The 15,080-nt window shown below is 43.9% G+C and overlaps 1 protein-coding gene across 7 annotated transcripts in view; it reads right to left on the reverse strand.

The window, feature by feature from the left end:
• Nucleotides 1–15,080, reverse strand: part of IMMP2L (inner mitochondrial membrane peptidase subunit 2) — a 690,748-nt gene that overhangs the window by 258,988 nt on the left and 416,680 nt on the right. The window contains exon 5 of one of the 7 annotated variants that reach the window (XM_023537469.1): nt 2,214–2,268. The exons of the other annotated variants lie outside the window; for them this stretch is intronic. Coding sequence (XP_023393237.1) covers nt 2,223–2,268 — 46 coding nt within the window. The 3' untranslated portion in view covers nt 2,214–2,222. Of the gene's footprint in view, nt 1–2,213; nt 2,269–15,080 lie in introns of those variants that run through there. 7 annotated transcript variants of the gene reach the window in all.

Consider the following 15,080-nt stretch of genomic DNA (forward strand, 5'->3'; position numbering starts at 1 on the left):
ATTTCTTTCTGTCACCACATATTTGACCCCTTTACTCCATCTACATCCTCCCTCCCCTCACTCTCTACCGTCTAGTAACCACTAAGTCTATATTCCATATCCATGATTTTCAACTTTTTCTATATGTGTTATTCCTCTTAGCATGATTATCTCGAGGTCCATCCAAGTTGTCACAAATGGCGGCATTTCATCTCTTCTTACGGCTGAGTAACATTCCATTGTATATATGTGCCACAGCTTCTTTAGCCAATCATCTTTCGTAGGACACTTCGGTTGCTTCCATGTCCTGGCCACTGTGGATAACACTGCTATGAAAATCTGTGCACAAATATCTTTTTGGATATGAGTTTTCAAGTCTTCGTGGTAAATACCCAGTAGAGGGATTGCTGGATCATATGGTAGATCAATTCTTAGTTTTTTGAGGAACCTCTGCACCGTTTTCCACAGTGGCTGGATCACTTTGTAGCCCCACCAGCAGTGTATGCTTTTCAAGTGGCGTTGGGATGCAATAAATTCCAGAGAACGACTAGTTTACTAGCATTTTTTAAACTTGGTCAGGTGAGAAACCTGAAAAAGAGCCACCTGATATACATGTGTATTAAACATGCACGGCCACCGATACACGTAGGAAAATGCCAGGAAAAAGGAAAACCTTTTAAGAAACAAGACTTTCTGACAACACTATTGGTTTTGTACGCTTACTATTAATTTTACACCATTGATCCTTAAGAATCCATGAAGGAAAGAGCGTGTGCTTGCTCATTACGCTTGTTTCTAGGTTTTAGACTCGTAGGCACCCCTTGGTAAGATGGGTGGTCCAAGGAGAGACCTGAGTGGCCTCTGCACACCGCGACTATACACAGGGCAGAGCTCAAGTCCCAGGCTCGGAGTCCAATGACAATGCTCAGTCACTGAACCTCGTGTGGACAAGTCACCCAACTGCTACGAGTGTCAGCAAAATACTAAGACAGCAAGGAATCTATACATGCGCATTAATTTCTTTTGTGTAATTTAATTGATGTATTGGCACATGTCTTGTTTGCTGGAAGGATTTCAGGTGCTCGCAATGGAGGTAATAACCCCTCCGTCCTCGGCAGTGGCAGCTCCTGACTTTATGGATGTGGCGGAGGCAACCTCTGATTGGCCATCTGCACAGCACTGTATGCACATTAAGAAAATGTCAATTGCTCATATGGAAGAATACGGAGAGCAATGATACAGATTATATTGTAATCAATCAAAGTCTCATAAAACCTACTTTCCATCGTAAGGAAAAATGAAAGCTCACCTGGTTTTTCATCAAGAGTTACTTTCTTTGCTGTAGGCTGGCAGAAGCTAGAGAACAGAGCGGGAACCTTCAAGAAGCAGTGTTTTGTCACTCTGAGTCTGAATTGACAATTTGAAGGCTGCACATCAGGTCTGATTCTGAACATGTGCCTTTTTTTTTTTTATTAGCACAGAGATAGCACTATACCATGTAGTTATAAAGCACAGAGAAGCTAATCTAGATTAATACGAGAATCCAATATTTTGTTCTCCCCCTGCTGTATGCCACACTTCCGAGGGAGACCCCAACAAGAGCAGGAATTAAGAATAGGTCAGAAGAACATCTGCTTTGCTTATTTTGATTACGTGGGCAGGCAAAAGAATTTGCTTTTATAACACCAAAATAACTTGGAACGCGGCAAAAATAAATGCGCCTTCTGTCTCATGGAATGTTATTACAGTAGGACGCTTTGTGGATGCTCGGTGTCATTTTCAAGCATTTTTTTGTTCCTCTCATTTCTTTCTCGGCTCCATAATGTAGTCCTCGTGGTTTGAGCACCAGACTTCAAATGAGACGTCTATTCAGAGCATGTTCAGACAAACGAGTGGTTTCCTTAGTAATGGGAACTACGTGGAAGCCTTCGGCACAGCCCCTCCAGCCAGCTTGGCTTCTCCCCGCCCTGCAGCTCACCCATAGGCTGTGGTGAGCACGATCCGGGGGGGGGAGCACCCCCAAAGTCCGAAATGGCTAAAGCACTGAATATTCCCTGCATTGTTGCAGCGAAACGTACCCTTCATTAAAGGTTAAGGATGTGAGGAGTACTGTTTATGGTGAGGGCTAATTCACTCGTTTTCTGTATCATATCTATGGAATAGAAAGATACGGGATTTCACAAGAAAGACACATTATTTTTTTTATTCGAATGTATTTTAAAATAGTTCCTTACCTTAAAAACCTAAGCTTGTGTTATTCTTCTTCTGTGTATGCCCATTCCCAGTTTTCTGGAGAACAATCATTTTAGATAAAGCTTTGAAATTCTGCTGTTAGGAAAGTAGGTACATTTTGCCTTTTTATAGTCTCCAATATATTTTAAAAAATAGTAAAGTAGTTTTCTGTATAACAATGTTGAAGTTTTATGAATGTCATCTAGTTATCCATTTATGTATTTATTTTCAGGACAACAAACAGACAGCTGGCTTCTCTAATAGAGTTATACAATTGTTATTCATCTTAAATATTGACTCTACAAGGCAGTCAACTATCTTAGAATAAAAACCAACAAGAAAATAAAAAAAAAATATTTGAAGTGATACAATGCTGGTCTCGGAGGATAAAACCATCCAATTAGGAAGATAGGAATATAGTCAAAGATTCTGAAGTGAGAACAGTGAGGTACAGTCAAATTACTGTTAGCATTCTCCTGTGAATGCGTTGTGTGAATTTGGTTACAAATAAGCGAACACAAGAAGAAAAAATTGTGCTATAGAACATGCGACGAAAAGAAGAATGAGGGCGTCGGATGATATTTGAAGGGAAGAAAATACGATTATAAGAGTGTTGGCTTTGGGGTCTGACTTGTATTCCACCCCTAGCTCCTCACTCCCTCTGGAATTGCAAAAGTTAACCAGCTTCTCTGAACCTCAGTTTCCTCTTCTGTGAAAACAGGAAGGATCCTCACCGTCTCGCAGTCTCGTGGGAATGAAACTGCGTGTATGCTGACCACATCTCGGTGCTTTGCACGTAGTTAACACACAACAAACGCCACTTACGATTCTAGGTACTTTTCTAATTTCAGCGTGCCTAATTTCTGCATTTGCAGAGCGATATATGTTTCGAATTCTGATCTATTCCATTGTGTTTTGTGGGCAGCTCAAGGGAAATCATTTGTGTTTTTCTGAACAACAGCAATGATAAATATACCACCAAGAAGAACAATATTAAGCACTCCCACTGTTGACAAGTTGTGAGCTCTGCTTTCCAGAAACGGTGATGGATTTCTCCTCACGGCTCATACTCGCGCATCGGTCTCTATGTAAACAAGAGCGGATATCTCAGACCCAGTTAGCCGTGGATTACGGCTAATTGTCTCGACCAAGAACCGAAGCATAACCCTGCTCATTTGCACAAGTCCGTGCGTCCACAACGGTACAGACAACGCTGCTATGTTTAAACACTTTGCAGTTTTACTTTCTTATCCATCAAACCTCCACTCAAAATCCATTCATCTGTTTATTCAATGACACATTTTGATCTATTATTCTGCATCAGGGACCCAGGGCAGGGCATCCATCCCAGCTTCTCTGGGCAGGGAATGGATTTCCTTCAAGAGGGAATATGTGAACCGAGGATCAAAGGGTGAACGGCAGGGGCAGCCTTGCCGCAGAAAAGCATGTATCTGACCGTGTGTTGTAGGAGGCCAGCTCCCCGAGTGTCCAAATGGAATCAGCAAAGATGCAGAAGAGAGAAAAACCAGGATGGGGCTTGCAGAACAAGATTTTTACATGGCTGGAGCAAAACGCGCCTTGTAAGGAGTCCCCTTGGACATAAGTGCCAGGTTATGGGAGGACCTGAATTCAGAAGAGCTTAGAATATGTTTCTACTTACGACAAGAAACAAATTAAGATTTTTTTTGTTCTACATGAGATGATCTAGAAGATGAACTGGAAGAGATAAAATCTGGAGCAAGGAAGTCAGGCACAACCGCAGCAACCATCGCACAAGACGATGGAGACCCGACAGAAAACATAACTGAAGAAAATGTAGGGGTAAAATCGGCAGGCTATGGTGACAGGGTGAATGCAGGATGCAGACAGAAAGAGAAGAAAAGACCCTTATTTTCTCTGGGTAAATGGATAGTGCTACTACAACTGAGAAAAAAAAAAGAAAGAAAGAAAAACAAAAAAAAATAACAAAAAACAAAACAAAAAACAAAAAAAAACAAAAAAACAACAACAACAAAACGAAAAACAAAGGAAGAAAAACCAGTTCAGGGACAAGCTTAAGAGATCAGATTTATACATAGAGAGTATGAGGTGCCAGGGCTCACGCGTGTCAAGATGCGTATCAGAAAGTGTGATGAGTAGGTAAAGACAGATAACGAGGAAAACATTTACTTGCAGGAGCAGCGGTATCCATTTGAGAGTAACCAGTATGTAAGTAGAGGTGATTCTAGTAGCTGAGAGAGCACAGGAAGAGCAGGAGGCAAAGGAACTAACCTCGGATGAACATTTAAGAGGTGCACTAGCTCGCAGTGAAAGCGGACGGAACGTGCGGGACAGGAGGGGAGGGGCGCGGCGAGGAGGCTTCGGCGTGCGAGAACCAAGCTGGAGGGGGCTGATGAGCTCCAGGGGGAGCTTCGGCAGCACGGCCGTGGCAGAGGCTGGGGAGAAGCGAGCTGGAAAAGCATGCAGAAGTGACGACGTGGCAGTGGCGAACGTGGACAGCTCTTCTGAGGACCGTACGCGGGGAGGAAAGAGACGGAACGATTGAGCGCACAGAAAGGGAGGGAGGTCTGCGGTTCCTACTGCTTCAGGATGAGAAAGAATTGAGCACGTCTGTGAATTGTGTGGAAACATGTCAATCGCAGGATGGAATGGGAGGAAAGGCGTCTAGTGACAAGTTTCCTCGGAATACAGAAGTGGACGAATTTGAAGAAAGAAAGAGAAACCGGCCAAAAGATAATATCTCATCTTTTAAAACTATAAAAGAGAGAGACTGATGAATGTGGACCCAGATACCTTAGCAGGCTGGGAGGTTGGGAAATCATGGGAGTTCATAGTCAAAGGTTCGAAGAAGCAAGGACATTTTCCTAAGAATATTCAGCATCTGAGAGGGGATGTTGAAGTGAGTGCTAAACTTTGAAATCATCCCTGAAAACAACGGGATAAAGAGCTGACTTGGGACAGATACAAGGATGGAAGGGCACTGCCGGAGACCCAGCGGACGCGTGACGCTCTGCGTTCACTGTGGGAACCAGCATCGCCGCGGCGTGACTTCCCCGGGGGACACTGCTTCTTGCAGACCAGGGCAGAAAACGAAGACCGCGGCGCTGTCCAGGGTTCTGACCGCACAGCTACGCGGGAAGGTGCGAGCGAGAGCATCAGGGTGACTGACGGGTAGAGGATCCGCCGTGCTGGGTAGGAAAGGGAGAGAGATGGGGACAAGCGGGAGAGAACCGGCTGCAGAGATCTGAATGCCATTTCCCGATTGCCAGGCAGGTGGGCGTCACCGCACGAGGCCAGGTACCGAAGCTCAAGGTTTCCAGGGCAGAGCAGCCGCAGGGACCAGCAGGATCAAGGGAGCAGCCCCCGCACCAGGTTTCCGAAATTGACAGGAAGCGAAAGCGGTATTCGTTTAAGGACATGTAGGAAGTAATTCAGGGTTAGTTTTATACTTATGAGTTGAAATCTCCCAAAAGGTTAGCGGCAGTTCGGGAGGAAAAGGATATTACACACCAGATAATCAAGTCTCAACTCCACCGAGAAGTAGGTAGGTAATAGTGAAGTGGGAAGGTGCGGGGTGGGATGTGCCTTATGGGATAGTACAAAATTCGTCGCTGGAAACTGGTAGCGGGAAGCCAAGGGGTGCAAGAACACGCTTCCTCGTGGACACTCACACACACGCACGTGCGTGCACACGCGCCCCCAGCCCTAAGAGGCGGAGAGGTGAGTGGTCTCCAAGCAGACAGGGCCATGAATGCAATCTGGTCCAGGAATGGGATCAGATTTCAGCCTCAGAAGGGAATGGAAGAAGAGGGCTGGGAAGAGGTAGAAGGAGGCCACATCTGCTTACAAATGAATAACAGGAAACGTGACAAGAAATGGGAGGTTTCCCGCAGATGAAGCGTAGAGCAGCGGAATGACTATGCGACAGGACGCCAGAGGCCGGGGATCTGGGACAGAGACGCCCCCTGCGAGGGAGGAGCCCATGGAAAGAGCCCCGCCTCAGATACCCGCAAATATCCGAAAGGATCGAAAAAGGCCGAGTCTCCGAAAGCTAGGTGTGACTGGCTGCGGCAGATGGCGGCAGTCACAGGGCTTCGAGCTCTGCTGAAGCAGACCCACAGTTCAGAGGACGGCAGCAGGACCTGGCGCAGGCCGGCCCGGGACTCCAGGGCTCGCCCTCTGTGACTCCCAACACTTCAGGACAGGACACACAGCAGCCAGCAGCATCCTGGCCAGGGCGCTGTGGCCATGGACCCGTGAAGCAAGACCGGACGGCGGCACCCACGCTGTGCTAAAGAGAGCTCTCGTGCGTGCCCCGGGAACGCTGCGCCAGTTTCTCTGGGTGACAGGACATGTAGCGCAGGGAGTGCTTCCAAACCCAAGCTTGGGACAAATGTGGCCTCCAGCCCTGGCTCAGCCACTCGCAACCTGTGCTAACCACAGGAAGTGAAGTCACCTGCTTCCTTTTGATCTGTAAAAGCAGGAAACAGTACTTGCTTACAAGCTAACTGTAAGAAATTAAAGCGATGCCACAAGTAAAGAGCTCCTTCGGCTCAGGGCCTGGTACGCAGCGCCGTCAACGGTGTCTCATGTTAAGGGCAGTGGACCTCTTCTTTTTCCTGAGGAGCTTCCCCCGTCCCCCGCCCTCTAATTCTGGGGGAAGAGGGATAAGAGTCACAGAGAACACTGTCTGACCAACTAAGACTGGTCAGAAACCTTCCTCCCAACTTTTTCAAACTGGAACTAAGAGAAAGGAATAGTCTCTGGTGGCAAAATTGAGAGGTGAAGGACTTGAGCACAGTTGGTAGCCATGCGGCTGGACATGTAAAGGAAGCAGGTCTGCGGTGAGAGAGAAGAAACCCAAAACTCCAAAAAAAAGCACACGAGGGCGAAGAGAGAAAGAATCTTCTAGCAGTGTTTGAGTCCAAGGCCCATTTTTCTCAGAGGTCCAGTTTCCCCTCTGCCCGTATTAAAGCATGTAAGACTTCATCACCCTAACCTATGCGGCAAGGTAGTTCTACATAAGTTTTACCTAAGTTAGTTTGACCTAAACTAGTTGAAAAAGGGATGCTTCAATGGCAGCCCAAAGCGCCCTCGTTACTACACACAGTGGTACGGACGGCTACTTACACATTTAAAATCAAGGAGACTGGCAGGTACCCAGGTGCTGTTTCCTTCTCATGACTGCTTGAAAGACACTCCACACGTGCTCAGAGGCCAGTAAATGCCACAGACGGACAAAATTCTCAGGCAAAGTCTGCTCAATTATCCATGCGCATTCGACTTGATCCGAGCATTCCTTGTAAGTACCCAGAAATTCTACCCTTTCCAGGGTCCTGAATCAGAAATGGGCTGACGAAGAGGCGGAACTCGAAGGGGTCAGGCCTGAACAGAGTGTACAGAGAGTAATAAATGAAGCGGTAACTCCCAAAAGGAAGGATGTAGCGAGTACTTAGTAAGTGCCCAGTACTTCCCCGATCTGATCGTCTGATCGACTTATTTCTAAAGACAGTCCGAAGACCAAAGATTAGAGCACATCCCCCACCTACGCCCTCCCCAAAAAAACAGTCCTGCTAAAATAGAGTGGAATGATAACATGGAGTGAAGATCGTTTTAAGATCTAACACTAAAGATTCAACAGTGGCAGCACCGTAGGTAACCCCTATGAGAATCTCCCATTCCCTCTGCCATCCTTGCTGGTTGTTGTAAGTGACTTCCATGGTTGAAAACGCCTTCTCTACATTAGAAAGAAGAACTCCATGAACAATCACTAAGAGATCAGACAGAGAACTTAGCTCCGGGCCTCCTGTACTTGCCGTCAATGAAGGCAGAGAAGAGGGTGAGAATCACAATCGTCTCTGTTCTCCCATCTAGGGGAAGTCACGCAAAAGTAACAAATTATTCATGAAAAGTCAAGTGACCCTTTCGCTTCGAGATGGTGCAATACAACCAGATGCCTAAACATTTTACTGACAAAAAGTTTTCGCTTCCTCTTGCTCAGAAATCACTGCCTTGATCTTTGGCTTAGATATAAACTGAGAACGTTCATTAGCCCATCTTTACAAAAGAATCCATATAAAAGCAAATATATATATATATATATATATACACACACACACACACACACATACACACACACACACCAACAGATTCCGCATTAAAATATTACAATATTTAATCAAATATTGGCCTTTTGATATGTAAACCGTACTATCGAATATGCAAAGCAAATAGGCCATTTTTTCCACCTTCGAGTCACTTACTATCCAGGCACAAATAAGCCATGAATGATAATACGTGTTTGGAACAAGAGAAATACAATACACAAAAGGAAATCTAAACTGTGACAAAATAAGGGAAATCCTCATTTTCATCGAGATGGGGGAAGCGTCTTAGAGAATGGGAATTTTGAGCAGGAGCCTCGTAGCCCTGGCGAGCTTACAGAAGAAACACACAGCGAAGAGCACAGCACGCAAGCCACGTCCGGGAAACGAGGAGGCACCGCTGTGGCTGACGGATGGTGTGTGCTGGGCCTGGACTCGGGAGGACGACCGGACAGTGGTTTGGGAAACACATCGGTCAGCCCAGCGGAGCAGTCGCGAGCCCCGGCCTGGGGGTCAGACACTTTGGTTCGACTGCTGAGCCCAGTGAGCAACTGCGCGAGTTTCACACCTCAGCTTCCTGATCTATAAAATGAGACTGTTACCTAGTATTTTAATAGGGAGAACTGAACGAGACGGTTCATGCAAAACTCTTGATAGACTCCTTAGCACAAGACGAGAACTCAAGACACTGCCTACGATGGGTCCTGTTGTTGCTGTTTTCATTACATCAGGGATGGAACCGAGTACTGAGTTAAGAAGGTTAGGTATTTCGCAAAACGAAACTGCACCAGTTATAGAAGTAAAATTCTACCTAAAGAATTTCATATCTTATTTTGAAAATAATAGCTATTACTTCTGTTTATAAAAATATTAATACTTATCAACTACAGAAAGTGCGAGTAGAAAAAAGAAAATCAAGCCTCCCTTTACTCCACTGAAGTCACCTACTGCCAACGGTTTGGTACATTTACTTTTTCGATAGGTCTTTTCAGTTATGTCTTGCAATTTACAAATTACGTATCTCTCTGGCTACCTACCTATCTACCGGCTATATTTTTTTAAAAAACGATATGTTACTATTGATTTATTTGTGTGTCTAGGGAAGAAATATACGTCAATCCTCGGAAATAAAAGAATGAAGCGATGCACAGAGAGAAACCAAGATGAGAGGCCATTCGAATCTCCAGAGAAAGACAAGGAGAAGGAAAGAGAAGGAGGAAGGAGTCTGAGGAAGAGACAGACAGGCGGACAGAGGGACAGGACGTGTCTCCCGATTCCTGACGGCTTTCGTCTGGGTTGTGAACCCAGCCCTTCCACTGCTAGGCGTATACTCAAGAGGACTGAAAACAAATCCCCACACAGAAACTTGTATACAAGTATCCAGAGCAGCATTAATCATAATACCCGAAATGTAGAAATCACCCAAACGCCCAGCGACTGACCAACAGATAACCAACATGTGGCACACCCACACAGTGGAATCTTATGCAGCTATAAAAAGGGGTGCAATATCGACACATCCTGCCCAGACGGATGAACCTTGAAAAGATTTTGCTAAGTGGTAGAAGCCAGACACAAAAGAGCACATGTTATGTGATTCCATTTATACGAAATGTACGTAATAGGCAAATCCATGGAGACAGAAAATAGATTGGTGGTTGCGTGAGGCTGGGGCCTTGGGGGAGAAGGGGCGTGGCGGCTAACGCGGATGAGGTTTCCTTTTGGGGTGATGAAAATGTTCTGGAATTCGATGGTGGTGTCGGTCAGACAACTCTGAATATACTAAAATCCACTGAATTTTATACTTTAAATGGTGACTTTTATGCTATGTGAGCTATTTCAACAAAGCTGTTATTTGAAAACAAACAAAACAGGCTTGGCTTTGAAAAAGTGTTTTGTTTTTTTTTTTAACCCAAATTCCCCCTCCTAGGAGTTTCTCTAAGGAAATAGTCATAGACGGGGACACAAATGTGCATGTAGAGGTGTTTGCTGCAATATTATTTAAAATTGCAAAAAATTAGGAACAACCCAAATGTGTTCAATAGAAACCAGTTAAATTATTATTCAGCCATGTGAAGGACTATTGTGGAGTCATTAAAATCATTGTGTGGTGCTATGTATACATGTAAAGACTTCCACAATGTATTAAAATTTTAAAAAGCAAGTTAAAAAAAAATAATAAGACCTGCAGTTAAATCAGGATCTCATTTTTTCCCTCCAATTCTACTTTTCAAAATTCCTTGGAAAGAGAAAGTGAGAACTCTGATCCAACTTGCTTCGGTTCAATGTTCTAACAAACAGCCAATGCCACGCACCTTACATCATATTTTGTGACATAATTAAGAGCTAAACCGCTGTCAGAATTAGACGACAAAGGACAATGTCACCGCAGATCTTCCTAGCACAGCGGTGGCCCCTTGCCACCAGTGGCTCATTCATACTTATTTAGTTTTTTTTGGATATCAATTCACCTTTGCCACTAGGCGCTGCATTTCTTCAGAGCTCCGTTTCTCAAATTGCGCCGGCAATAAAAGCTGTTGACAGTGAAAATCATAGCTGCAGAGGAGTGCCTGCTGTCTGCTGCGTAACACGCCTTCCTTTCTTAAAACGGTATTTTATTTTTAGCATCCTCTTGCTTACTACATGGAACTGGTTGGCTCAGTCATCAATCAAGCATTCATTTATTTTACAAACAAATTTCAAGCGCCTTATGCGGGAAAAAGAGCCTTGGCTCCAAAGGCGGACAGAACTGAGTTCATATTTTAACCCCATTATTTAATAGTTTGGGGACTTTGGGCAAGTGACCTAACTTCTCCAAGCCAATGTTTCTACACAGTCAAACAAGAATAAAATGGTCCACCATATAAAGACGAAGACTAAAGAACTTCTAAAACATACACTATTTAGTATTCAATTAATGTTTTCTCCATGTTTTTATGTGCTATGGAGCCAAAAGATAAGTAAGACATAGACCCTCTGCAGAGGAATCTCATAAGCCAAAAAGGAAAATGATTCAGATGTAATTATAAACCATAAAAGCGTGATAAGTGATCACTGGAATAAAGAATGCTATTTTAGGTCAACTAAGAGATTACATCTTGTTAGAGGGTCAGAGGAGACGCCACAGAGGAAGAAGTAGCATTGGAACGGAACTAACTTATCCAGGACTGGGTAGACATGCGAGAGGCGGGGATTTGGTGTAGAAGGGAGAAAAGGCATTCCAAGCAGCAGGGAACGCCGGAACGAATGACCTGACGACGACAGTGACGGCAGTGACGATAATGACGATGGCGATAATGGCAATAAAGGAGATGCCGAACGCTCATCCACGCTTGCTCCATGCCAGATGTTTTCCTAAGCTTTTGCACACACGAACTCCGTTAACCCTCTTAACGATCCTGGGAGGAAACCAAGGTGCAGAGATGTTAGGTCCTCGCTCAGAGTCACAAAGCTAGCAAGTGGCACAGTGAGCATTCGAACCCGGAAGGTCTGTCCTCAGAAACTGCGCCCTGACCCACGACCCGGAACATTTCTCTCACTAAATAAAGCGTACGACTTCTCTAACGGCAAAACAAAACCCCCCAAAACGTTGCCTAGGATTCCATGAAATAGCAACCAACCTTCACAAATTAATAACGTCGACCTTAAACAATGAATAAATATTTATTGCGCTCTCATAATTTGTTTGATAACGAAGGCAGAACTCTTTCAACATAATTTAAGGACTAATTATTCGTTTATGTTTTAAAATTATTTTGATCCATTTTCATTAAAACCGAATACTCATTCAGGAAGTCCTGCAGACACGTACTACAACATCCATGTTGTAGAGTGCATTTGCAAGGTGGCATATCTCTGACGTTTTAGTGGATTCTAAAGGGAAAAAAATAACTTAAGAAAATGGGAGGGAATAAAAGAAAAAGCAGAGCTATATTATGGAAGACCTGGCGGGGGGCGGGGGCTGGTTCTCGTTCTCGCCCAGCTGTGGCCTCTTAGACAAGTCTCTTGACCTTTTAGGATTCCAGGTACTAGAATTTTAAGATTCTATGTTTTAATTTGATGATCGTTCCCAATTGAATTAATCCAAAAGCTCTGAAATCCTTACTCTGTCACAATCGGATGTCTTCGTATGGTACTTCAATAAGATGTGACAATTAAATAAGTTTTTACCATATCTTTTTAGGGGAGCCGCCTTTCATATTTCCGATCAATGATGGACCTGACTGATGAACGAAAATCACCGGAAACAAACACTGATTCTGTTAAGCTACTGACATTGGAGCAAGAAAAAAATTACAGCCAAGGAACAAAATCCTCACCCTTTCCCACCCAAAGCCAGAGTCAGTTTCTCTCTCACACTGAAATCTCACTTCTAATGTTCCCTGATATTAAATTTATAAAAATGAGTATAAAATCTTTTAAATCTATCATGTCCACACCAAAAAAGATGGCAAGAAACGCAATCTCATCCCCTATATGCTCCTCACCCCCCCCAAAAAAATCATTTAGGTGAGATAACTTCCTATTTTTGTAGCATAAGGGAGCATTTAAAATATTCAACTCACGCGAAGTTAAAACTCAGATTTGTCTTTGCTTCCTGAAAGAGCGTGACACTTAAAATGTTAGGTATAATTGTTGGTTTCATTTATAAACCGAGAAAGTAGTTTAATCACATACCTGTTTGATTATCGCCACTTACTTTCATTATGTGAGTACATTATAATTGCTTTGATTATGGAGTTTGTCAATTACGCAGTCGATACCAATCAACCAAAATGAAATGCTCAAGGAATCAATGGCATAAAACTAAAATTTCTTTTTCAAGTAATTATCACAATTTTAATATAATTATTTCATATGTGGAAATAAAATCCCGCGAGTGTTGAAGTCATTTGAAGTATGCAAGAAATTGAAGCAGGAGGAAGTTGGGAGAGGAGCGACAAGGATGATTATTTCTATTATCACAAGGACATTAAATGATATGTAGTCACGCTCCATCTCAACATGCCCAACATTCGACCAAAAGTCCCTAATATTTACGGAGTAAATCTAGAGTGTCTAGTAAAGAATAAAACCTTACAATAACATTCTGAAATAAGTATTATTAGATTAAATGAGAAACAACTTTTGCCTTGAATTTATTTTTATTGGAACGTTCAGGAAACATTTGAAAGAACTTTTCTAGAAGGAACATGTAAAGTATTAGGGGAATTTTTTAAAGAAAACTACGGAGTGAAAATATTTTGTGGTCAGAAACAAAAGCGTTTGTTTTAATTTCCTGGTAGTACGATGATAGTAACTGCAAACTCCTGGTCTATGTCATTTCAATAAACACTTAAAGGAACAGTTAGATGTGAAGCTGTTTTTCCCCTCCAAGTACTTCAGTAACAAGAATTTGTCATTTCTTTTTACTCCACTAGAGGGTAGTCTCTCAAAACTAGGGCTGGAGTGAATTTAGCCTGTTTTTGACCTGCTGATAAATTAATCCTCATGTTCTATTCTCGTCAACAAGATGTTCCTCTACTATACTAATTAAGGCTGTAAAACATGCATTTTTTAAATCGCTGTCTATTTACTTATAAGTGTTCTTTCAGAAATAGTCACTGCTATGCTTTTCTGTGTTTTTCCCCCTCGATTTCTGATAATTCAATGTGTTCTTACCTATGTGATGGATATAGTACATTTTCCTTGTAAATATACATTTAGAATTAATAGGTCTAAGAATGAATAAAAATCATTTTCTTGAGGATTTAATTCATTTCAGTTGAAATATTCTCCCAGAATAGTAAAACATATACCCTAAACATACACACACACACACACACACACACACACACACACACATGCACACGCACACGCACACACGCACACTCCAACAAATGCACCTACTCATATATGGCTGGAAGATTAATTGAATCACATATGGAGAAGTGAGTGAATGTAATTGGAAATACATATTTTTTAAAAAAGACCCCCTCATATGCCAATGTTGTGAATTATGGAGGAGCAATTATATGCTTTATTTTAAAAATCTGGTCAATCCAAATAAGAAATGGCACTGCTTTTTAAAAAAAGGTGTTAGTGACCAGCAAGCACACACGTCAAATTCGGCAGGACCTGTGGAGGACCCAACGCCACCCAAACAGTTCCAGACCCCGCTCCAGCGCCGCGCGGCCCACGGGGACCCCGCGGAGGGGGTCGGGGGCTCTGCGCCCACCCAGGTGCTTCCACGGTTTGGGGAGAAAGTCTTATTAGTGCCATGCCCCACTATTTTCAGAGAGAAAACAGTTTCTCTGAAAGGCTGATGATAACCTAAAAATGGATAAACTTGCCCAAAAATTCCTCCCCCTCAAAAAAAGAAAGGAAGGAGAGAAGGAAGCGATGGAGGGGAGGGAGGGATGGCGGGCGGGAGAGAGGGAGGGAATGATACCTAAGAAAATATGCAAACCTGTTCCACTTATTTGTGCCCAGAGCAGCGGTGTCATAGAACAGACAGGTGGCTTCAGCCAACCAGACGGGAGCAGCTGCGGGCGCTCCAGCCGGCGGTCCGAAGCGATTGGCTCCTCTCTGGGGAGTGGAGGGGGCTCGCTTATTAATGACCGCCGAGCAGGCAGCACCATGTCAGTGTGACAAGCGATCGGGTGAACGATGCGCCAGTAACCGCCATGGACACCGGCCGGAGGAGAGCGGGCGCCCGGGAGCCGCCTCGCGTGGGCGCAGCGCCGCAGCCCGCCCAGTGAGGCGGGGCCCGAGGCCAGGGGGACC

Source organism: Pteropus vampyrus, unplaced genomic scaffold (genome assembly GCF_000151845.1).
Source record: "Pteropus vampyrus isolate Shadow unplaced genomic scaffold, Pvam_2.0 Scaffold192, whole genome shotgun sequence".
In the NCBI taxonomy this organism is placed as follows: Eukaryota; Metazoa; Chordata; class Mammalia; order Chiroptera; family Pteropodidae; genus Pteropus; species Pteropus vampyrus.